Source organism: Triturus cristatus, chromosome 3_1 (assembly GCF_964204655.1).
Source record: "Triturus cristatus chromosome 3_1, aTriCri1.1, whole genome shotgun sequence".
Lineage (NCBI taxonomy): Eukaryota > Metazoa > Chordata > Amphibia > Caudata > Salamandridae > Triturus > Triturus cristatus.
Genome location: NC_140583.1, coordinates 442,805,893 through 442,832,771, shown reverse-complemented (window position 1 = coordinate 442,832,771; position 26,879 = coordinate 442,805,893). Strand labels below are relative to the sequence as shown.

At 44.5% G+C, this 26,879-nt stretch overlaps 1 protein-coding gene across 1 annotated transcript in view; it reads right to left on the bottom strand.

The window, feature by feature from the left end:
• Positions 1-26,879, bottom strand: part of SQOR (sulfide quinone oxidoreductase) — a 199,970-nt gene that overhangs the window by 78,427 nt on the left and 94,664 nt on the right. The window contains exon 3 of the mRNA XM_085644239.1: positions 6,670-6,840. Within this exon, the coding sequence (XP_085500365.1) occupies positions 6,670-6,840 (171 nt within the window). The remainder of the gene's footprint in view (positions 1-6,669; positions 6,841-26,879) is intronic.

Here is a 26,879-nt window from a genome sequence, read left to right as displayed (position 1 = left end):
GTGGGTTGCACCACCAAACTCAAGATCCAAAGAATAATTTGGTCCATCCAATGTTGGTTACTATTAAGTTTCCTAATTCTTTTCTGATAAAAAAATGCCAAGCAGCCAACGCGTTTCGTCCCATTTCAGAGGACTTCATCAGGGCTCATTCGTTAATATGAGTTTCATGTTTTTGACTCTGTTTCGAAAGATAGTTGCGCTGGGAAGTTCAAGCTGTCTGTAGCTCCGCAGTCGGACTGTACCCTTTTATACCCAAGTCAAAATTAATTGGCTTATGTGACATGGAAGTTTTCAACTCAGAACGCTAGCAATCTGCATTTGAGTCCTCTCACTGTACAGAGAAGCAGTGAATCTCTGGCCTGACAGAGTGTGGGGCTGAATTTAGAAGGTTGTGGTTGGCCATAGGGGCTTTAACCCACACGGAGGTGCCGGAAGCGGTGCAATGGAAGTGCATTAAATATAGCTGTTGTAGTGCGTCAGACAAGTCAGAAGAGCTAGAACCAGAACTACCAATAGTTTTATTTGGAATCTTGTTTGGTTTGTATGCCAAAATGTAATAGAACTTGTTTTGCCTGCAGCCCTGCTCTAAAGACACAATTATATTTTGTAGAATACAGGGTTCCCTGCCTTTTCATTGTTGCATGTTGAGAAGAAAACTACGAAGCAAGGTAGAAGAGGGATCGGGGGGCACTTTAAGAGACAGCCTCTCAGTGAATTTGACACCATGAGGATTATCCCAGAGTTGTCAACCTCTCATTTGAAACAGACATCTATTAAGAGAAATTTTCCTTAAAAACTGGCATACCTGTGCAAGGCACAACATCGGTTAATATGTTGTCAGAATCATGTTCACGATAATTATGTAACTCTGAAATGTTCGACTATCTTGCTGGAAATTACAGTGGCTATGGAGCAATCAACATGCTCTAGCAAAGTGTCTCTGGGTGACTTATCTATATCCCACTCCCAGGTGCATTCTATTAGACCATATCGATCTCTTCCCAAGGAAAAACTCCCTTACGGACCTCCTTCGTATCAAAGCCATGACCAAGAAATTAAATGTAATTGTTTAAGACCAGGAGACTCTGAATTTATGCACGCAGATCAGATTACCAACACCCAGCCAATGCATAGTTCAAACTTTAACATGTAAAATGAGCTGGTTAACAGAATAAAATCAGTTGTTAAGTTGCAGTGTTTTTTCTGTTGACCAATTGGGGTCTTCTGTATGATCCAACCAGAAAAGGCAGGAAAGGAAGGAAATAGTCTGCAAACTACCGAATTCAAAAGGAAAGCAAAATGGATCTCCAGCCAAGCAGATTTATTTGCTATCACAGAAATGGACAAACCAGGTTGGAGGAGCATTATTGAGGCATTCCAATGGCTCAAAGGATCCATTCTCTGCCAATGACATCTTGCTATTTCTGAGGAATGTGAGTACAGACCTAGCATGGATTACCCTGTCTCAGAAGAACTTCAGGGAGGCAGGAATGATGAAATCTCAAAGCCAGAGGTTACTGTACAACGTATTCGTTCCTCATGCCCCTGCACCATGAGATCTGCCTGGTGTGTGAGGCACTGGGTTGCCAGGGAGCAGGGGAACATGCAGGTGGGGTGACTGCTAATCACACAGGATATCAAAATATATGATCCAGAGTTCCCAATAGTTTTATATCTAATCAAAGAGAGTTTACAACAAGAGATCTGGTCCAGTTGGAGGAGGTAGGGATCATAAAAATAGGAGACCTGTTGGGGAGGGTACTGCAGTTACTTTTGAAAACAATGGAGGGAAAAGGCAAATTCCACAGGGATATTTATTAAAAAGATCAAGTATTAACAATGGCAATGCACCAGCTCTGAGAAACAACCATAGTCACATGAACTGATGCACTCATATACTATGGGAGATGGTTGGGGGGGTTGGGTGGGAGGTATCAGAAGGTTTTATAAAAATATTTCTTGGACAGTACAGGAATATCGAGGGTGACAAATGAGACCAATCTGGGAAGAGAATTCAACGACAGAAAATTGACTTGATGCCTGACATCTATATATCTTTTTCCGTCTTTCGCTCTGTACTTGGTCAGTAGCGCTTTGAGACCTGTCGGTGAGTTGGCGCGATACAAAACCCAGATACAATACAATACAATACATATCCCCCACGTGTCATGCATTGCCAGATTCAATATATCCATTTCAATTTCCTACACAGAACCTAATTGAACTCTTATTAAGTTTCATAAAATATACTCAGCAGTTCTATGTGGCAAAAAGGGGGTGCTTTTGCCTTGGTGGTTATTTGACCTACTACCACCCTCATTGATCTTATCTCACGGAATGAAGCCCAACAAGTGGCACAGCACCTAGAAAGGAGAGGGTGGGTTTTTATGGTTTGTGAGCCAACCTACTACTTCCACGTCTGTCATCCGTAAAGCTTATTTTTACATGCAAGTAACAATGCTGATAGCACAAGACCCTATGAAGATCACAGACTGGATTCAGGGGCTTCTGGGTGCTTTGTGGATTAAACCGCAAAGAGAAATATGATAGAACCACACTCAGCAAGCAGAAGCCTGAAGAAATAAGTGCACTGATACCTCTGAATTAATGAAATGGAAATCTGAACCCTTAGTTAGGATCGCGAAGACCAGTCTTTTAGAAAAGGTCCAGTCTGAAATGGACAGCCCAGATTTTGACATTCATCTTAGGAATCTCATGGTTATACTCCACAACACAGTGATAGATTGGAGTTTCCTGTGAACTACATTTTCCTTGAAGTATTCGCAGAAGGAATGTTATTTGAGAGCAATGAAGGAAAATAGACAAAAACCTAGATGCATTTATCATTTCATGTTTCTCTCCATGAGTTGGCTGCAGTCCTGTTAAAAGAAACAGCAATGGAGAACAATGCCATCCCAGCAGCTTTTAGGGATTGCCATCCCAGCAGCTTTTAGGGATTTTTCTGATGTGTTTAGTAAGATGAGGGAGAATACACTGCCTACAAATCAAGAATTGACTTAATTACAGGAGCTGCTATTCAGCACTGAAGAATCAATCCTTTAACTGTAATGAGGATTGGATTCTCACAGAATATTTAAGAGAACCATCACAAGGGTGTATCTGGTATTCTGACTTGCCAGCCGGAGTGTCCATATTCTTCATACCAAAGGCATCTGGTGAATACAGACCATGTATTAATTATGGGAAGCTCAACAAGATCACCACATGAAACTAGTAACCTCTTGCCATCATTTCACTTCTGGTAAATCGCATTAAAACAGCCAAGGTCTTCATCAAATTAGACTTACAGGGAGCCTACAATTTTCTCCACATTCAAGCGGCGGACTATCTGCTGATGGGTAGGCAGAGAGTGAGAATTAATCCGCCCACTTAACAGTACCCAAGATGTTTTTTAATGGACAACCCTTCTGAATGGAGCATGGGGATTTCTTTTACTGAGTTTGCCTGAAATAATTCCTTGCGTAAGTCTATGGGATTGTCACCTTTTTACTGTACAGTTGTGTTTCATCTCAAATGCTACCTCATAGGATTGCCCTTTTTAAAGTTCCTTCTGTTTCTAATGCATTATAGAACATTCAAACCATCAGACAATCAGTGTAAAACCTATAGTGGCAGCTTGAACAACCTATAAGAAAATCAGCAACTACTGCAGGAAACAAATCCTCAGTGTAAGACTGGGAATAGGGTTTGGTTTGGTTCCCCCCTAAGTTATTGCCTTTACCAGACACACACAACCGAAGTATCCTCCTAAACTTGTGGGTCCCTTCAAGATTCTAAATTGTCATACAAAGTGACCTGATAAATGGCGAATCTTGACAGCAATACATGTATCTCATGTGAAATTGCAGGCACAGTTGCAGAAGGTCCTCCGCTTCCTACCATGGTAGATAGGTCACCTGAATATGATCTTGATTCTAACGTAATACATGATCATCTACAATACATTGTTGCCTGGAAGAGTTATGAAATGTGAGAATACTCATGGAAGCCTGCTTCCTTACTACCTGTCCATCAGGTGGATAGAGAGTTCCAAGCTAAACATTTGAATAAACCAGGACTTGCAGCTACCTCTTAAGAGGATTCATCTTGGGATGGGGTGTGAAGTTAGGTGGGAGGGCTTGGCTATTCTTAGGGATTTGAGGAAGTGTTTGGCCAACATCATGGGGAAGGATTGCACAAGCCTTGGTAGGAGAACACAGACAGCTTGAGGGAAGAGAGAGGGTAAACCACTTATCTCAGATGCACTTGCACATAACAGGAGAAATAGCTGTAAGGCGGGCTGGAAGTGGTGGAAAAATATGCAATGTAATTTAAGCTTAAGAACTACATCGCTAAACCCATAGTGTATTCAATTCTGGATTAGGCCAGTGATTTCCGGAGCAATCTAGGCAGCGGAAGTATTTAGGCAGAACGTCAGACACCTTCTTTATCTGATCAAAATGTTCAGAAGGATTGTACTACTGAATATCAACATCAACAATGTGGTGGTACAAGAATATCGAGGACACAGTATCAAGGGACGACATGTAAGTGCATATAGGGAAGTAAAGATTTACTATTCTTAACTCCACATCTATGTACCTTGAAGTACAGTTTAAGTACATAGATGTGGAGTTAGGTATCAGTATTTCATTTTTGATATTCTTTCCTCAATATTGTGGTTTTGATATTCGGGAGCACACACTTTAGAACGTTTTTATCTGGCTTCCTATAATGGTGTTCATAACTATTGTTCAAGCCATGATTACCTGACGGTCAGACTACGGGAATGCACTTTATCTCAGAATCCCTGCTCACCTATTACAGACACAAGTTGTTCAAACCCTGAGGCTAGTTTAATACTCAACTTTTCTGCTCCTACCCACATCCCCTTCCACCTTCAGAAACTCCACTGGCTCCCTATTCATTAACATGCCATATTTCAAACCTTGTATTTTGCACACATGAAGCTCACAAGTGAGGTCCACCCTAACTGAGTAGAAAAGTCATTTTCTATCATCCATCACATCCCCTGCTCTCTGAGAATTTCAACACACAGATTTGGGAGGCCAGACCTGGTCTTCTCTCGCCTCTAAATGGAACTCTCATTATTATTGCATCAAATCGCTTGTATTGTGCTCCTTAAGATACGGCTCAAAACGTAGCTCTTTAAATAATTCGGCCTTTTCCACCTATTTTGGCTCAGCAAGAGACCTCCTCTCGTGGAGGGTCAGGATACCCAAGCTATATAAATCCAAATAATAACAACAACAAAAATAATTATTTTTATTTGTATATGCAATTAGTGCAATTAAGTTCCTTGTGTATTGGTAATAGTGTCATTGCCAGCTACAGCTCCATTAAAACTTTAAATCATGGTTTAAATACTATGGGGACCATTAAAAATTGTGTATAGCAAATAATCCTACCTCCTTTGTGATACAATGCAAACCATTCCTGATGATCTTTGCTTCTTAAATCACTGACAATCTTATTGAGGTATGGGTGATACAAAGGTTGCAATTATGCCTTTAAGACATACGTATGCATCAAGGGCAGAAGGGAGGAAATGCCCAAGGATCTGCCCCTCTAATATTTGTGAAAGGTCTGTGCAAGCATTCGAAAATTTGACTCGAGAATTTGTAGGCACCCTCGCAGTTCCCTAATGAAATCTCTTAATGAACAGAGTAGTAGATCTTGATTGATGGGCGGGAATGAAAAACATGGGGTGACAATAAGGTGGTAACTAGTAGGATAAGACAAGGATCAATTATTGTGCCACTGCTCTCAAAGTATGTATATGTGACATTGTACAGGAGCCCTTACCTCAGGATGAGTACTGCAAGAGCTGCAATACAAAGGAGTTCCTAGAAGAAGTGAAAAACACAAGGAACCGTTTAAAAAGTCACTGAGTGGTTCAAGAGGAAAACATCCTGAGGAACAGTACAGCAGCCTGAAGGTCACCAAACCAGAGAGGGAACTTGGGGCTCTCATCTGTGTGACCTCAAAACTAGTAAATAGTTAGACAATGAATGCCAGCGAAGTATAAGCATGCTAAGAGGGAGGTACAAGGAGCAGACAAAAGGTTTCATACCTAGTTCGGAAAGACAACTACCATCTGGAGAAAGTACAGATTTGGGACAACAAAATGATGTGCAGTATAGATTCTAAAACAAGAAACTTGGAAATATGCCCAGTACAAAAGGTGTGCATCATTCTTAATGATATGTACGGCTAGAAACAGGTGATGATATGACAGAAGAGTCAAAAAGGAAACATCAGAAAGTAATTTCCTCAGAGAGGGTTTGAAATGCCTGTAGTAACCTACAATTATGAGTAGTGGGGACAAATGTAATAAAAACATTTTGAAAGGAATAGGGTGAAACATAAGGGCAATAACTGCAATATTAAAGGCCTGTTTTGTGAGGGAAAGCTGACTGAATACATTGGAAGTGATCTACTCAAACTATCTAGTTTCCTGTGGATTACCAAGGAGCAATGTGGTGCCACAATTCCCCATTATCAAATGAATGTCTAAAAAGATCTTATTAGAAATGGTTTCTATAATAATAGAATTTTCCCAAATACTTTTAAATGTAAGTTACAAAATCAGTTTAAACAATGCACTACAACCAACATGTCTAAATATAATACAGGTAAAAGGATTACCTCCCGGTCATCATCTATCCGGATGCAGTTGTTTTCCGGATCAAATCCTTGCACCTTAGACTTAATCCATTTCACTCCAGAAGGGATCACGCTTGCTGTTGGGCGACCAGATGTTGCTAATCGTTTGGCTCCAGCTCCAACAAGGGTCCAAATTGGTTGGTAATAGTGCATCTGAAAGTGAACATGACATCCTTTGATTCAAAATTCTAATTTTATAATTGGTTCACTAAATGCAAAAGTTGTAAATACAGTTTTGAAGACCCTAAGGCCACATTATACATGAAGAAAACATCCAATGATGTAGTGCACACACTCCCATCTGGTCAAGCCAGAACACTTAACAGATTAGACGTTGCAGAGCCATAAAATGGACAGCATGTCCCACCAGTATGTCTCTGTGTCCCACTCCGCTGACATCACACCTGCTACACAACCCAATAGATCTGACTGTGGACAGCTGTTAATTGTGGTTGATTGGAACTGGAGCGGAGCTTGGAAAGGATGCTTGTCCTAGTAATGGAAGGGTGCCTGTGAACGAGAAGTACTGATGCCACTACCTGTGAGTCGGGGCTGGTTACTCCTAGTCATCGCCCAAACATTGCTTTGAAATAGATAACCAAGCACAGAAAGCTGGGAAGACTTGACATAACTGACCTGACACCTAAGAATCTGCCAAATAATCATGAAAGGCTCATCTCGCCAATATAACTGGCTAGAACCTAATTATATCTAAACATTAATGCTCACACGACGAAAGCGGAGTTACTGACATCGGAAATATGCACCATGCTACTGAAAATCAATGGAAGCGCATTGGAGTGATGGAACTGGCATGTACCAGTGCAAGGGTGGTGGTCAGAGGGGGACAGCTTGTTGGTTGTTATAGCAATAAAAGACGAAACATCCATCCCAATCAGAAGTCTTTCTGCCCAGAAATAATAAAGAGACCTTAGTGACTAACTAAAGCTAAAGTATTCATGCACATCTCATATTAAGATTCTACAATGCCTCCCAATAGGTGTAAAATAACCATTGTGATCATCAACCTTCACACTTCGTCGGCAAACAACTAGGGATGTTAGTACTTGCTTGTATTTGAGGTTTTCTAAAGCACCATATGTCAACTCAGAGTCTTCATAATGCTCCAGAACAAGAACATGAGCCCTTTCTTAACTATTGTGATTGGGTGAAGTCCTACCTTGCCTTCCCGTTTGGAAATGGTAAAGTGAGAGATGGAACTCTTCCTGCACTTCAAGGAAGATGAACAGCACTGCCTTTGGCCATGGATAGCAGATCAGGAGCCACATTTTCATGAACCCATCAGAGGCTTTAAGAGCACATGTGTGGCTGTTAATATATTTCCTAATCACTTTTCAGATCAATGGTGGGGGGAAAGGGTGGATGTCACAGCTTTAGCTAACCCATTTATGGGGGTAATATCCCCCAAGAGGGCCTGGCTCTAACCAGTTCTAGACATACCTAAATGTTTTTTAAGTTGCATCTTGAACACAGGAGGTGAATTTGACTCCGATCACTAATGCTTTTGTTACACTCAGTGACAACAGTCTCCAATGACCTGTCCAAAAAGGGATGTGAAAGTAGGAATCTCTAGTAATCAGAAACCCATAGCAGGTTCTGAGTCAAGGTCAGAGTTTTAATCTAGAGGAATCATCTGAAATAAAACCAATGGTGTAAACTAGCTGAGAATGATCCAGTCAAGGTTGGGCCTCAATCCTCTTGCATTTGTCAGGGGACTAAACTATCCAGAATACAAACTCAGACTTTGGGGCTGTTTAGAGTGGTTTCAATACCTGCTGTCTTCAGGGGGCTGTGGACCTCTAGCAAGATCTCTAGAACATTTTACAAACTCAGAAAAAGATGCAGCAGGAATCAGAGTTAAGAGAAAGAGTCATGAAGCAATTATGTATCTGTACAGAAAACAAAAGGAAACATTATGTGTCTTATGGAGTGTCCTTCAGCTCATAAATACTAGTTATTTCTAAAGCAACTCGAATCACCTATTGAACCATTAATTTAAATCAGTGGCAGTTTAAGTCTATACCTTTAAAACATGTTCTTTGTGTTACTTTTGTATATCTGTTCTTTTTTTTTATTCCTAAACAGATTTATAAAGAAAGTAACCTTTTTATGAAACCAGATTTGATTGCCAAAGGGTTGGCTTGGACTGGTACTTAGTTTTATTAGGCCCAACACCTCACCAGTTTGACAGCCGTCACTACAGTGTAAACAACTACAGGGTGTGTCTTTAATATCATGATTACAAGACATGACCATCTGTCCCCAACGGGGACTGCACAAAACATGAGCTGCAACCACTGGAAGCGGCAACACCACATCACAAGATGGATGCATCTGTGCCTGGCAAACTGTCTTCTCTCACAGTTTAAGAATAAGAATGGCTCTCAAAGTTAATGAGGAATGTGGACATATATTCCACAGGAAAATATTTTAACTAGAAACCTATTCCTGCTCTGGTCGAATTTTCACAACACCCAGGCCAGAATGTCCGATTGAAGCATCTCATAGACGCCCTTTGAAGTGTCTTTATTTCACACTTGGAGGACGGAGTCTGGGCTGGCTCTGTGCGAGGTGTTGGAATGTGAAACAAATCAACAATTTAAATGGGAAAAATAGTTCAAAGAAGATTGAGCACAAAATCAAAAACAAGTTCACAAAAGGTATATTTTTTTACGTACCCAAAAAAACTCAAAGGAAATAGAGTAAAGGGAAATGGAGAAAAAGGATTTAACCGTTGCATAGAAGGTCAATGGGAGAAACGGTTAAGGTAGTACTAGAAGATTAGGTTAGCATGCAGAAAACAGTGTCAAAGTAAAAAAAGACTAGGCTTCGCTGCCATCTTTTCTTAGGAGGACCGCAGTTGTATTACACCTGTGTACAAACAAGTGCACGTGATCCTATAGCAATTGCAGATGTCACTAGTAACCGTTAATAGAGCGTAAAAGGTTTGGAGACTGCATCCGACACCGATCTTCCCCTGGCCACATATGATGCCAGTCAGTTTATGGCGGGTCAGCGGTCAGAAATAAGCATGATTACAGCTCAGAATCAGCATTTTTACTGATTTCTCGAAGCTTGCCTCACACAATTTGGCGGGCGCTGCAGGATGGGGCTAAAATTGGCTCCAGGACGAGACCGTTTGACTGGGCCTGCTGGAGCTTGTAGACATGGGTCAAGTGCAGCTAAGTGATGACAAAGACAGGGGAGGATGAATCGTGTGCGGGCGCTTCACTAGGTTATTCCCATAGGCCTCAAATGAACACTGCTCGCAGGAATCCGAGAGTCGAGTATTTGTAAACACGGTGTTCTGCACACCAGGCAGACATTCCACGCAGGTTTGCGTAAGACCAAGCCTAAGGGCACTGCTGTGGCTAGCTCTTACACCAGTAGGCCTCAGAGCAGGTAGGCTATGAACTACAAGAATGTCCACTGGTGAATGTCTAATGCGAGTCTCTGGAGCTTCCCGGATCCCACAGCTGCCACGCCGCTGGGCATGCCTGGAATCTGGGGCTCCGCCAGCAAGCATGCATGCACCAGTAGCAGGCAGAGTCCTACCCTTCCCCAGAGAGCAGCTCAGGAGGTGGACCTCGCCTTTCAGATGCACATGTTCAGTCCCGGAAAGGAAACTGGTACGAGGTCAAGCAGCTCTTCCGCCCTTCCTCTTCCAGGAAGTGAGCAGTGGCGTAGCTAGAGCTTGTGGCGCCCGGGGCTATCCCTCAGATTGCCGCCCCCCCCCCCCCCCCTGGCGGGAGGGCATGCACTTCAAAGAGGTCCGAAAAAAACGTAATATCGCCTCGAATAGTTACCTTGATCATGCAAGTTGCATGCACATACATGACACGGTCCAAGGCTACACAGTTGAATACACCGGTGACTGGCAGTACAAAAGAGAACACACAGACTGCATGATCTATCTGGGGACTCAGAAAAACCTCATATGACATCCATCAGAGAGCTGCGTGAACAATTACCTGGTAATCCCCTCAACACAATGCAAACATGCACACACATGACACTGTTCATGTAACCTTCATCTACAGCTGACATTAAATGACCATACATCATGGTCCCACCATTAAAGCAGTGGGGACCTGCACGAACGTGATGTGCTCTGGGGACCCAAAACCAACTTAACAGTGTCGAAGCCTGTGATTCTTTATCTTTCTAAAACAGCAAATTAATTATTCACAGGGAATGACTCACTGTGTGCCCTTAAAACTAAACGCAGCACAAAGGGGTCAGTCAGCTCCACCTTGCCAACACAGACCAGATACAAAGCCCACTCTGGTGGCCCAAAGGCAACATCCAGGGGCCGCTCCCTGTCATTACTTCAAAGCAGCAGCAACCAACTCCCTGGGAATGAAAAGACGTGTGCTCTTGGTACCCAAAACCAGCTTGTAATAGTGCATCTCTCCTTCACAGCAGCCTCAGCACACACATGGTGCACAGCCTGCCTGGGGGCCCAAAGCTAAAATACAGGGAGGGCCGACACATTATGATCACAATCCTTAAACACAGTTGTGGGGGCCATGGGGACTTGTTCAACTCTATCCAAGACCCGGGACAAACTGTTCCGGCGCTGCGGCACTCCTTGAATATTCAGAAGAAACAAGAAATATTAAACCACAGTGATGTCGGCCAAGAATGGTCAATGTTTCGAAATAAAGAAATGTGCAGGGCAAATAAATAGATACAAGACAAAGACGACATCAAGCATGTTAAGTGTGATTGTCAGCTGCTAAAATTTAAGTGAAATACATCTAGATTAAAGGAAGTAGATGTACAGAGGTGAGTCTTGAGCATACCAGGTAGGCTGCATTATGCTAAACTTACATGAGATGCTGTTAGGTGTGTCTATTTAAATATATTGCCAAACTAATACCACACATACATTATGGCTAAATTAAAGAAGACAATAACAATCAAACTGAAAATTAAGGGATGTAAAGCCAGGGAATCGAACCCTGGATGTACATGAGATAATCATGGAGATTATGGGATGGGCTGTATTGTGCTATACTACTGTGCCCCCCTGTTATATGTGCCCATTAAAATCTATTACCAACATAAGTTAAAATAATTTGAGTAAGCTACATCTGAATTATACATTAGAGAAGAAAATTGTGCAATCTATATGACTTATATGGGGGTACTGCCAAAGAGATCCAACCCTTGATGTGCATGGACAAGTCACAGATGATACACAGTAAGAAGAGTTCTACTGTACATTGTTGTTTTGAGTAGTTCCAACGTCAGTTGGTAAATAGCAGCCTCAAAGTGCATAGCTGCCAAGCTTTCAGATTGCTGGGTGTGATATTTTCATAATTTTATTGCAATTATGAGTCCGCCGCCGCAGACATTTGTACCAGTTTTAGTCTTCTTAGAGTTTCTCATTGCTCAAATGGGTGTAATTACTGATATATATATATATATATATATATATATATATATATATATATATATATATATATGTATGTATGTTTCCCTCGTCTTCGTTGCTTGAGTTTTGCTCGCAAAGAAGTGTCACTCATAGTCGTTGAAATGTCACTCACAACTACAATTGAATTATGAAAATGTCACACATAGCAATTTGAAACCTTGGGAGCTATGCTCATAATCGTTGAAATGTCAATCATAATTACACTGAAGTTATGAGAAAATGTCACACATCTGAAACCTTGGCAGCTATGCTGCCACTCTGCCACTCACTAAATATCCCCTCTGAAAACGTTTAGCTCTTACCTCACTCAGCCTCCAGCAGCACTCCACAGTGGTGGCAGCCAGAGCCAGGGTCTCTATGGCAGGGGTTGGTTCACGTCTGGGGACGGAGGACACAAAAGAACCTGGGAGGGCAATGCACAGCAAGACACACTCCGGACAGGGAGGGAACCTCATGGAAGAGGACGCGATGCAGGAAGAAAAAAGAACGTGCAATTACATGGTCAGGCTTGTGTCAGAGAGCAGCGGGAGGTAATGAAGGAGTAGAGGCAGGTAAATTGGTAGAGGGACTGTAGATGCACATACTTAGGGGGGCGACCAACAGGCGAGACAGGAAGAGAATGAGGAGGGCCAGTGTGAGGGAGAGAGGCCAGGGAGTGATAAAGAGAATGAGGAGGGTTTCCAGAAAACGGCATTAGCCGCTCGGGCAACCGGAGAGGGGTCTTCATTTTCCTAATGGGCTGGAAGTGCAGCCAATGGTGGGAAGCTGAGAGCCGCCTGTCCTGTGGGCTGAGCCTGTAACTTACCCCCAAGTCTACCCAGGACACAGGAAGGGAGCCACTGCCGAGAGAGACACGGGCTGGGAGGCAGTGCCAGGGCAGGGCTGCTCTGTGGAGTGCCATGCTGTCAGCTCCAGACATCCATTGTTTGAATGTAAATGGTCGAGGATCAACTAAGCCCCTGGGTCCAAGCTGTTAAATTCTTCCTCAATGTGGAGTGGGATTTTAATGTGTGTAATGGGTCTTAATTTTGGAAGTACTGCTCAGTTGCTGGAACCACAAGATTTGTCTGTTAACATTATTATACACCCAGTCATTGATCGCTTATGGAATGCTTTTTGAAGCCCCATACCTCTTCTCTGTGGAGAGCCTTTCAGCTTCAAACCGTTTAGAGCTGTGCTCACCCATTCTTTGAACGTAAAGGGTTGAGGATCTTTAACACTGTGTGGCCATTCAACCCTAACCATACATATCACTATCCCCATCGCACATAAATGTTCATTGTAAAATACTAGCATGCATCGTAGCCAGCAGGATAAACCCACTGAGGCCCAGTCGGATGCCTCCAGATGAGGCAGCTTAAAAACAGTCACCACCACAGAGCAATGCCACATAACAAACATGCACAAATATTTTTGCCACACATCAGGCCTGGCTCCAGGAATTTTTATTTGGGTGGGCCAAGGGTGCATTTGGGTGGGCCACTGCGGGCTCGATTTGTCGCATATATGTCTGGGCAGGCCTGCTTCAGAGCCCTCCTTTATCTCTTCTTAGCCTTATAAGGACCAGTAAAACTCACTCTTTTCCAAATCTCTTTCTAAATATTATCACTCACAAAAAGTGCTTTTTCCATGTAATGTTCCTTTGATGGGAAGAGGATTTTTTTGAGGTGGGAGTATCAGGCAAGTGATACTACTCAGGCTCCATCTGTTTGAGCCTTCATGGAGGATCCCTCTTCATTACTACCTCCAGCTGACCCCGGACTCGGCAACGCTCTCCCTTACAAGCTTGATTATCCACTACTCCTCTCTCCAGTGCACCTTTTCTCACAGCTGTCCTTGGGCCCCAGCCCCATATCAGGCACTATCGAGCTCCACTTTGCTTTTTCCCGGTAAAAACATTAGTAAAATCACCTTAAAACTTAAAACATTGAATATAGCAGTAAATATAATTAGCAGCACTTTAAAGCATGTTCCACAGTAGCCCTTATGACCCGACTGCTAATTAAATAAACAAAAACAGAAAGGCCATGACAGGGCCGGCTTTAGCGCTGATGCGAAAGTCTTTTTTGGCGCCACACTAATAACCTCTTTCTCTGTAAATACCTTTACTACCACCTTCCAACAGTGCCCCTCGTCCCTCCATGGCCCCCCTAGTGACCTCCTCCTCAGATTCCCTCACTGCCTCACGCCACAAGTGCCCCTCATCTCCCCATAGCCCCTCCCCCTCATGACCTCCTCCTTGGACTCCCTCACTGCCACCATCCACCAGTGCCCCTTATCTCTCTGCAGCCTCTCCCCCTCATGACCTCCTCCTCAGACTCCCTCACTACCACCCTCCACCAGTGCTCCTCATCTCACCCTAGCTCCCCCTCCACACCATGACCTCTTCCTCGGATTCCCTCACTGTCACCCAGGGCACAAGTCCTAAAAAAAGAAGTATGGGGACGCTGACGTCACAACAGGAAGTAATGTCACGAAAGTGGCTTGCACCATCAGACTCATTGCCTCCCCTCGCTCACCCCTTAGATGCCATTGCATCAGAGAAGCCAGCGCGTGAGCAGCGTTCTGAATGAGCTCCAATCTCGCCCCAGAGAGGCCAAAGAGTAAATGTGTGGCTCCATTTGCTCCAGTAATCGAGCTCCCGTTAAAATAAGTGAGGGGACACCGTCCACCCGCCTGGTACCCCGACTCGAGCCCTGCAGTCACCCTCCACCAGTGCCCCTCATCGCTCCACAGCCCCTCCAACTACCTCCTCCTCAGATTCCCTCACTGCCACCCTCCACCAGTGCCTCTCATCGCTCCGTAGCCCCTCTCTCATATGCATTTGTTGTTTAGCGCTACTCATATCAGTGTAGTGTAGTGTGTCAGCACTTTACACCACAAACACATTATACAGAGACAATCAATCATACAAGTATGTAAATCAGTCTACAGGGAATGTCACATAAGCCAATGAGGATTACAAGGTGTAGGAATCACATGTCATCCATACTGGTGGGCAGTATATTTTGAGAGGATTTGGTCTGGGGAAACACAACCTTAGGATTTAAAAGAGTATTCCATGGGGATCAGCTTTACTGATAAAAATGTATCTCTGCTCAAACATACTCATTTTAGCAACATTAGAATGATGAAAGACTGAGGAAGCTCTAACTATATCACAAAACAAAAAAAACGATACCATTCATGTTTGTATGCAGCTCTTTGATGACAGTTCATTGGTCACTGTCCTATGTTAGGATTGTGACTTCTGAACTGCAAGTAACACAAGGATCTCTGTGACAAAGGCAGTAACCCACTGAGCTATCCACATAAAATACAGTTCATCTGCACTTAAAAACTACCAACAGACAAACGATTGCTCTCCAGCAGGATCATTAATCACTAGCGTTATCTGGGCATTCTGAATTGCGTTGTCATATTGTGTCCTGCATCGGCCATGAGAAGGATAAAAACTGTTTAAATGACGTGCACAGAAGTATGTGTCCTGCTGGGCCTGCACATATTTTTAAAAGAAAAAAAATAGTAACACATTCTCTTACCTACTAGTCGAACTCTGTGTCACAGCCTGATGCGATAAGCAGCTGCAGGGGTCAGGAAAGGGGAATAGGAATAAACAAACGTATTTTCTCCGACAATCCGACTCCGACCTCTGCAGCACAGAATTGGGTCCTCACGAGTGCGTAGTGGTGAAGCGCGTGACGCGTCACCACTACGTAACGTTCTCATCGCGAGGCCCTGGAGCAGGCTGGTGACCAATACGAAGTCCTGGCTCTAGTCTTGGCGAACCGGAACCGACCGACGTCATGATGGCAAGGCAGCACTGCAGCAGGCGCTGACGCACTGGCGCACCACAAACAAGTAGGTCTGCTGGTCAGCGTCAGGTGCGTGCAGTGCGCAGCGCGCTCACCGCGCTGCTTGAAGACGTTTAACTTTTAACTGGGCCGCCGGCCGCGCGCGCTGTTGCGGCCGCGGCTGACTTTATAATTTATTTAGGGACAGTCAAATCTGTCCCTAAATAAATTATAAAGGCCGCCGCAGCCGCAACGGGCCACCAGTGCTGAGCGGCCGCCCTAAAAACAGTGCCGCCTGGGGCGGTCCGCCCCCACCGCCCCCCCCTAGCTACGCGCCTGGAAGTGAGCCATGGTTTCTCGATCAAATACGGCTACAGTAGGGTGACCAGACGTCCCCGTTTTCCCAGGACGGTCCCCGTTTTTGGGGAAGTGTCCCCGTGTCCCGACACTTTTCTCCAAGTGACTCAAATGTCCCTGTTTTCAAACAGTGTCCCGGTTAAACACAGAAATGTCCCTGTTTTTCATTGTTCCGGTTGAGCATGCGCGCGCATGCTCTCTTTGCACTGTTTACAGCATGTGTTGTCACTGTAGCAAGAAGGGAAATCCTTTGAAGAGAGACATTTTACACGCAGCGCCACCTACGTCATCGTGCCAGCCAAAGTTTCTACTTTAGATAAAACAATATTTCTTCGTCCTGTAATTTGTATTCATAGCCATACAAACTTTTCAGTAGCCCTTATGCATACCGTGCAAGGATTAATGCATTGCTCATTGCATGTTTTATTCCTAACCAATTGATGCATGCTCTGTGTTCTCCATATCAAAGCTATGACTTGACCGTTTGACTGACCTTTCAGATCACGGCAAAATGTTTAGCTGGAAAGGACTTAAAGGAGCCGGGTTAACGCCTGTGGAAGAGGCGAGCAGCGCTGCTCGAGCTTTTTGCTCAGGTCTTCACACTATTGCACTATGAGATGATACCAATGGCTAGAGTGCACTATACATACCCCAGTAAGGTAACATGACATCCCAGCAGTGACCACGCAAATGTGGGAGGACTGTGTGGTCGACCAGCCTTTGCGACCCTTAAGACCTTAAGGCAGTAATACCTGGAGAGAAGTGTTTTTTTTTTTTTTTTTACATTGGTCCATGGCTGCCACTTGGCAATTTAGCATTCCGCAGTTTACCTCCCATGCTTTTCTGTCATGAGCAATTAAGCAACATTGGTGAGTTGTACTTTACGTGGTGCTGATGCTCAGCTATAGAAACGAGCATTGATAAAGCTAGTAAATCTGGTGTTTGCTAGCCTGTGATGTTTTATTAATTTTTGTCAAATATATGCTATAGTCCTTCAAAGTGTAAATGTAATAAAAAGTACTAATGCTGCTGTGTAAAGGAGAGGGGTGCCAATAAAAGACTGTGGATTTGTTGTCTGTAATGCTTCATCTCGGTCTGTGGAGGGTGCTGTCATTGTAGTCCCTTTTCTATGTCTATGACAGCTGTCAAATTGTCCTACTTTTATGTCGAGGGATACTGCAAACCATAGTCCTACTTCTATGTCTATGACCTGTCCCCGTTTTTTGTTTTGAGAATCTGGTCACCCTAGGCTACAGTGAACTAAGCAACATTTTATAGGCAAAAAACCTAACCCAACTCGTCCACTCATATCCCTTTCTCGTAATCTAAACCTTTCACTTTCTATAGGCCTTGCCTACAGGCTGGTTTAGTTGGACATACAATACATAGAGGGGGCGTTGGGTCAGCCCTTTTTTGTGATTGGATGGTTTTTTTATTTATCTCACTTTCCTGCTCTGATTGAAAGGCTTTCATCACTATTCATGTGCTTTTCTTGTCAAGTAGAATTTGAGTCTCACAGTGTTTTGATTGGATGACATGAATCTTTCCATTGCTGACATTAGTCCTTGCATGATGAATGTAGGAGGGACTATTTTCTCTCCCTCTCCATATACACCTGCTCCACCTTCTTGCTCCCCCATTCTCCCTTAATTAATCCCACTACCCCAGCCAACAACTGCTTGCCCCCGTGGTCCCTCGCACTTCAATGACTGCCACAGATACACATGCATCAATGGCAGCCATCTTTGAATGTATTTTCTTATATTTAAGAAGCTCCAATCTAAGATGGCCACTGTGGATGAGCATCTATTTATGTTGGCATTTTTTTGAAAAGAGCTTTTTGAAGTTTAAGAAAATACAATGACAGGCAAATCCAATTGTTTATGAAATCTTAATATAAACCGCATATTTTGTAAAATGTATGTTCACCCAGCACACTGAATTAACAGATGCTTATTATTACCAAGTTTGCCACCTCTACTTAACTGGTCTATATGTTGAAGACCAGGCTGGTAAAAATATCGGGAAATCCAGTGAAATCGAGTATATTTTCATTTCTGAAACTGCAGCTGCAGAGAACATCGTGCAACCATCATCTGGCTTCAGCAGCTGTGTACCTGTTGTGCTTTTGCATTTCCTGCGGCTCCTATTCAGCACCAAGGACAGCCAGAACAACTCTGCACTTGGAATCCATAGGCTAGGTAAAATTGATCTGACTGGTGTGGCCTAGTCCTGGGGCCCGCATGACCATACCTCTGTAAGGGTTCCAAGTAACTTGACCTGCAAGTGACCGATTGTCACTTGTGGAGTTTGCCATTGACTGCAATGTAATTTTGTTTATGTATTTTACTGAACTGGTTAATAATCTACAACTCTGGTTATATGTATGATATCCCATTTGTTTTGGTGTCGAAATTAATATAAAAAATACACTATTTTTATAAATTGGTGTTGGATTTCTCTTGACTTCTGTCAGTTACTTATCGTGCATGTTGGTTCTCTGAAATGCTTAATACATGTTCCTCTGGTAAAGCCGGACTGCTCTTTGCCACTCTACCAGGACTCAGCTAAGGATTTACTATTGTAAATTCAAGGACCATATTTGGGGTATTGTGATACTATTACATGGCATGGCCACCCACCTTACCACATAATATTCCACTTTTCTACTATTGTGCACTGACCTTTTGAGAATGGGAAAGAATTTGGCATTCTGCCCTACCTACCAATAGGTTGGATCACATAATTCTGAATCATCTTGGTCGCAATCTTACCTACCTGAGCAATTTTTATGAGGTAGGTTGTAAATTGCGATCCGCTACGACTGTGTGACATCACAGGGATTGCTGGCCTGCTGGGGTCAGCAGACCACCATGTCTGTGATCTTATTTTAAGTATAGTCAGCGTTAATCCAGCCTCCCCGGGTCAGCTGGAGTCTTTTGATGGACGCATGTTTTATGCTTGATTACTTCACTGCACTAAAAGCAACTAAAGCAGCGGTGCAGAGCATAAGCTTTGTCTCTGTGTCATCCTTAGGAATTGGCATTTGCCCTCTTCTAATAGTCTGCAAGACTCTAGACTCGCAGCGAGGTAATTAAGTGAGCTCCTCCTGTATTACCAATATCTGATGGACTCAAATAAGTCCTCCGGAGTTGTTCTTTCACTCTTTTCACGTTACCATTTTTCTCTCCTTTTAAAAGGACTTTTATTTGCACAAGCCTTTCAGTGTGTAGTAAGGCTGGGTCCTTCTATTCGTTTTCCTCTCCACATTTGGACACTATGTTGGACGTCCCCACTACAATATATATTATCTACTGGCGGTCGCCAGTAGATAGTTATAGTTAGGACCGAGTTCCCATAGGAAATCTGAAAATTCTATTTTGAATAACTTTGGCGCCGGTTTACGAATCCTCGCGAAATTTTCAAAACTAATGGGGCGCTCCGCTCAGCTCCTACCCTGAAAGTCTCGGGGTGATTCGTCAAGCGGGGGCTGAGAAAAAAGGGGGGTCCCAAAACGCGTTTTCCCCATGCATTTTCCCATAGGACCTTTAGTCGAAGGTACAGCCCGAACGGCTGAACAGAATTACTTGAAATTTGGCAAAGAGGTAGTCCTCAGGTCAGGCATGTGCCTTTTGCATATATGGTGTCAATCTGTTCAGTAGTTCCTGAGAAAATTGCAGTTAAAAGTACATAAATATCTATATGCGCGCACCGTGCGCGCACCGTGCGCGCACCATAACGTGCACGAGCGTAATTCTGATTGGTGGTTACATGTCAGTCAACATTCGAATCGGTCGAAATCAGGAAGTGTCGGCCGCCATTTTGTGTGTGACAGTGAAAAAGAAAGGGGGAGAACGTGAAAAGGGGGCAGGGTAGAGAGTTCCTGACCCCCTTAGCCTTTGTCAGGGGGTCCCTGAAGGACCCCGAAGGGTGAAAAAAACACTCTTTTTTTTTTCAAAAAATCGCGGGGTGCGTGCACCGTGCGCGCACGGTGCACGCACCGTGAAAGAAACTTTAAAAAAAAAAACATTTTAAACTGTTTATAAGTTTATAGAAGATATTAACTATGCTGTTCAACTTTATCCAAATAAAAAAAAAAAGAGCTGAGCCATTCCATATTACAGGATACAGTCAATCTATAACTATATACATAGGTAGTTTATTGTAAAATAAATACATAAAAAATATAATACATACATAAATTAGCATTTAAAAAACCTTACAAATTCACTTAAAAAACCATAGGTTTCACACACGTTATAGTTAGGAATTAGCATTTAAAAAACTTTGCAAATTCACTTAAAAAACCATAGGTTTCACACATGTTATAGTTAGCTGGACATTTCACTCGTAAAAAAACATTGAAATTCCCCCGTTATAGTTAGTTCAGATAACTATAACTCGCGCGACCGCCACTCTGTCACAAGGATGATGTCATCAATGATGTCATCAGTGATGTCACTGATCATGTCATGAGTGATGTAATATGTGACGTCATCAGCAGTGGATTGCGGTCGCGCGAGTTATAGTTAGCTGAACTAACTATAACGGGGGAATTTCAATGTTTTTTTACGAGTGAAATGTCCAGCTAACTATAACATGTGTGAAACCTATGGTTTTTTAAGTGAATATATATATATATATATATATATATATATATATATATACACACACACACACACACACACACATATACATATGTAGGCCTTCATCACGTCACCCATCCCAGCATTTGTGGCTCCTCTCCTCACCCCGGTTACTGTGAGCGAAAGATGAAAATTGGTCAAAAATACATGAGCAATACTATTTTATTTTCACACTATGAATCACAAAACCCAAAATTAGTTTTCACCAAATTACGTCTGCGTGTACAGTGAGCGATATCAAGCAGTAGGATGCAATTGTAAGGGTGGTATTAAATCAACTTGTTTGTTTAAGTACAATTTGATACCACGCTTTTGCTGCCTCTTAGCGCTGTAAAAAAAGTTTCATTATTGCCCGTTTTTACTTATACTCAGATCACCAGGCTCGAAGGGTGGAAGGTAGTGTGGTCTATGCCAAATGGCGAGCATTTCGCTGACTGAGCCATCCAGCAGTTGCCAAAGCAACACTTCGATATGTTATTTCATCATTATTGTTATAGGATCAAAGTTATGATGCTTCTGTGTTATTAAAAACAAAAAAGGGGATGGGTGGAACGGATGGATTATTGCCAGCTAATCTCTCTAGGCCACATACAGCCTCCCAAAGTTTGTACCTGCAACTACTCCTCTGTGTCATTTGTATATCAGATAACGTGAAAAAGGCATTTCAGATTCTGGTTAGAGTTTCCTGTGTGAATTTTTTTTTCTCAAATAAGTTACATATTGTGTTTATAAAGACTGAACATATGATATTTAAAATTCAGTTTCGACGTACCTTGAGGTAGGTTTCCTTTTCAGCAAATATTTAACCTTTTTTCATTTCGTTTTTTTACACACAAGAACTAACAAACTCAGTAGCTTGTCATTTGCTTTATAAAGGCAAGACATATTTGCTTTGGCAGTGCTGGTTTCAACAGCCTCGAATCTTGCTTCTCGCATTTGATGTTCGGCTGTAGCAAGAAGAAATAACGATACAGCACCACCACCTAGAGGTTCTTTTAAGAATCTGCAACTCTGTAACTAATTCCAATATAGAAAGAACACAACTTCCCATGATGCGGCCCCAGCCTTTGTTGCACAAAGTTAAAACTGCATTTTCTCTTTTGCTACCTGTGCTATATTGTTACACTTTCTTGAAAGATATTCTAACTTTACCCAGAACAGTACAGGTTGATGCTTGGAGTAAACACAAAAGCGGTTAATTTGCTTGAGATTTTCTATTCTTAACAGTTCTTTAATTCACCTAAAACCCATTCTTGCATTCCGTGTGGACCAATACCTACAATTAAATAACAATCAGAGGTGTGCATCCCCTCAACAACTAGACCACATGTCACAATAGCTTGTGAAAAGTACGTCCTCATACTCCAGGCCAGGTTTATCATAAGATTGTGTTACCCGTGGGTCACGCAATGTGACAAGGGCAAAGCCATCCAAGGGTACCTGACTTGGCCCTGCGTGGCTCGGTAAATCCAGAATAATGCAAGGCAGCGCCAGTCGCTGCCTTGTGTTACTCAGTGCAAGGAAGGCCTTAAATGAGTGAAGCATTGGTGTGCCCACGCATCCAGCCACGGACTTTGGAACATTCCCAGATTCACCAAGACTGGTAAACCTGCGAAGGCATCACAATTGTATATCTTCCAGATAAAGGTGCAAAAAGAAGAAATCTCTTTATTTTTCCTTGTTGTTTCCTCTTTCTAAGTGACTTAGAAAGAGGAACACACCTCCAAGGTGTCCCTTCCATCACAAAAACAAACATGCCTGCAATGCAGGCGCCATTGCACCATGGCACAAGGGGGCCTGCGTTGGCGATAGGCAGCACTAAGTGCGCCAGCACAAAGAGCAGGAATGCACCATATCTTGATTGATATGCCGCATTCCTGCTCTCTCCATTTGACGCAGCGCAGTAAGTCGTCTTGCTGTGTTGCACCCTGTCCAATGACGCTATATCTGCCCGAGAATCTGTATGTGAGACTTTTAAAACCTGCTGCGCCCACGCCCTATGCCAACTCTGGTAGTACTCCTGCCCAATAACCATTGAAAAGCCAATTAGATCTATTGAAGTATCACTCAAAATACATCCAGAGTTAGTCCATTCATTTTGAATTACGTTGCCAATCTTGGTGTGTCAGGCCCTGTAACGCTTTTGTCACTGGTGATGAAATTATGGCATCCTCTGTATTAAATAAATTGTGACAGCAGCTTCTATCTTTAGAAGTAGGCTATCGCCTCTACTCATGCCGTGGAGAGGTCTTCTACATAAATAAGACAGAGGGAAGGCAGAGTAACCATCCTTTCCTGGCCATAAACTCTTTTTATTAGGTCGAGCATGGACAGCGCATGTGCTGCTCGGCATGCTGTAATCAGGTATGGACTCGGAGCTCCGCCTATATTTTTCATTGGCTTATGTTATTGTCCACTGTAAACTGTGCCTTTTCATTGGTCAATAGGCTTAGTAGTCCCTCCTTAGTACCGCCTTGTCTAATTTTGTAACCTCCCATGAGGACATCTTCTGTTACGTGTGTTACTCGGTAGGCTTTAATTACAGGCTCCAAGCACCATTTTCTCAAATAGCTTTGTCCTGCCAGCTGTTGAAGGCAGGACACGCGCTTGCCTAACTCTTTTTATAAATGTATCTTTATAGCAAGGACACCAAACGTATTTGCAATGCAATAGGTTTCGCATTTGTGAGAGTTTAAGCTATTGGCATTGTAAATGACAAGGTCTTTTATTTATCTGTTGTATCAAAACATACATAAAAGGCATTGTCTTTTACAATGCCAATAGCTCAACCTCTCGAAAATGCAAGACCAATTGTACTGCAAAAGCTGGTTGAAATTTCTTGCATTTCTTGCCACTTTACCAACCTAACAGAGGAGTCCATGTTTCAGGATATCCAGCATTTGTGTACACACAACTCGCTGATGTTTTCCTACACTTTGAAATCTATAACAATGGCTATGAAGACACACACTGTAAAATGCCCACATGGCAGCTAGGATTGACTGAACACACTCTAGACCAGCGGTACTCAAAGTACGGCCCGCGGGCCAGTTGCGGCCCGCCAGCCCTTTCCATGCGGCCCTCGTGTAAAACAACAGACAGTTGGCAATCAACTGAAATTCCACCTGTTGTTATTCCTCGGGGGCCGCATTCACTGGGTAAAGAAGCATCCGCAAAACCAGTGCCTCGCAAGCAGAGGCGCAACTAGAGCTAAATTTCGGCGGCGGGGGGAAGGGGGGGGGGGCTTGAATCTTTAAGCTTTAGGCAGAGTGGAGCTGATTTCGGGGGAGGGTGGGGGGCCTGAATCTTTAAGCAATAGGCAGAGTGGCGCTGCAGGGCCTCTTAGAAGGGGTGAAACAGCGAGGCCTCATTAACATGCAAATGGTCTTTTAAAGACCTGTGAAGTGCTCGGGTGCGGCTGTGTGTGCGCAGCGAGGCTGTCTCATCCCGGGCTGCCACACGCGACGGAGGTGGGAGGGGGGGCTGAAGCCCTTTGAGTCCAATGGGTGTTGCGCGCCTGATGGCCTGTGTTACCCAAGCAACCTCTCGCAGATCCTCTGCCCTTAAAACTCGATGGGAGATAAGACGAGTGAACAGCAACGCAAGGACCTGCTTTTTCAGCAGTCTCTCCTCTGCCGGCCGCACACCACCGTAGGCATCTCTTATGCCTCTCACCAGGGCCCACGAGCCTCGACAGAGAAAGGGAACAGAGGGAGAGAGAGGGAGGGAGACAGCGAGAGGGAGGGAGACAGAGAGAGAGACCGAGAGGGAGGGAGGCAGAGCGAGGGAGAGAGAGGGGGAGGGAGACAGAGGGACACAGAGGGAGACAGGGTGACAGAAAGAGGGAGACAGGGAGACAGAGAGGGAGACAGGGAGACAGAGAGGGAGACAGGGAGAGAGAGAGGGAGACAGGGAGAGAGAGAGGGAGAGAGAGAGGGAAGCAGGGAGAGAGAGAGGGAGACAAAGGGAGGGAGACGGAGGGAGACAGAGGGAGATGGAGGGAGACAGAGGGAGACAGAGGGAGGGGGAGACAGAGGGAGGGGGAGACAGAGGGAGGGGGAGACAGAGAGAGGGGGAGACAGAGAGAGGGGGAGACAGAGAGAGGGGGAGACAGAGAGAGGGGGAGACAGAGAGGGAGGGAGTGAGACAGGGAGGGAGGGAGGGAGACAGAGAGGGAGGGAGGGAGACAAAGGGACACAGACAGAGGGATACAGAGAGCGAGAGGGAGACCGGGAGAGAGAGAGTGAGACCGGGAGAGAGAGAGTCCCTGTTTGGCAGTATGTCGTATGACCAAATGGGCTGCTCTATATGAGACAGCACGTTGCGTACGATATACTGCCAAACAAGAACTCGGGGAACTTTCATTCGCATACTACTGACTGTGTGAGCCTCTGAGGAAGAGAGTCATCGAAACGCGTCGGGCTCAGTCAGGTGTGAAAAATTACAGGCAAGCGCGACGAACCATACCTAATAAAAGTTGTGGGGAAAAGCAGCTTGTGTTCAAGTGCGGTTCTTCTGATGGACAAATCCCCAATGAACTGTATACATAGTGCCAATATCGGCAACCGTTATCACAGCACACATCAGTACATAATCATAATAAAACACACGACACTGAATGTAAGTGGAGAAATATTGCTGCAGGTTTATTAGCATAATAAATATGCAAACACGGTGGGTTATCTTACGGGCGATCCCAGGGCAGGCCAGCCCCATGCCGCCTGCCCGTCTGATAAGCCTAGAGTCACCATGGCAACGCCAATTGGTGTATACCAAATGTTGGGAGGGTCCCCCCCCTCCCATCCGTGGACCTCCAGTCCACATGCTTCACACGCCCCCCCGTGATGGGTGGGCGGAGCATACATGGCAGCCCCCGGTTGCTCAGACCCACAACCGCCTGTCGGTTAGCGGGGCGCCGTAGGTCTTCCAGTGGACACGCTAAAAGATCCCTGGGTATCCTGGCTTAGCACCACACGGTGCTGCTGCATGCTATACCCCTTGGTATGTGCAGACCCTGGATCGCCCTGTAACTCCTCCTGCAACACAAAGTGAAAATTTGTTAGAAGAAACCTCCCCCCCCCTTTGTCCCTCCGGATGCCGGGTAAGCGGATGGGCGGGCAAGGCGAACGAGCGGACAAGAGGGCGAGGAGGGGGCGGGGACAGAATATGTACCCCCCTTAGCTCCTCCCCGCCGGAAGCAGCTACCTGTCTGGGGTCTCCCTTGGTCAAACCCAGGGACACGACCTCCCACCCCTGTGCCTTCCTGTGGCACTAAGGCGGCCGCCCTCAAGGGGGCGGGCCGCTGCGCAACCCCCCCCCCGGGCAGCCTTACATAGTGCCAATATCGGCAACCGTTATCACAGCACACATCAGTACATAATCATAATAAAACACACGACACTGAATGTAAGTGGAGAAATATTGCTGCAGGTTTATTAGCATAATAAATATGCAAACACGGTGGGTTATCTTACGGGCGATCCCAGGGCAGGCCAGCCCCATGCCGCCTGCCCGTCTGATAAGCCTAGAGTCACCATGGCAACGCCAATTGGTGTATACCAAATGTTGGGAGGGTCCCCCCCCTCCCATCCGTGGACCTCCAGTCCACATGCTTCACACGCCCCCCCGTGATGGGTGGGCGGAGCATACATGGCAGCCCCCGGTTGCTCAGACCCACAACCGCCTGTCGGTTAGCGGGGCGCCGTAGGTCTTCCAGTGGACACGCTAAAAGATCCCTGGGTATCCTGGCTTAGCACCACACGGTGCTGCTGCATGCTATACCCCTTGGTATGTGCAGACCCTGGATCGCCCTGTAACTCCTCCACAGCCTTGGGAGTGGCCACCGTCACTACCAGGGCCCCCCACCAAGGTAGACCTAAATACTTACAACCTGCTGCAGCCAAAGCTTCCCCTGGGTCCAGTCGGAAAGCATCC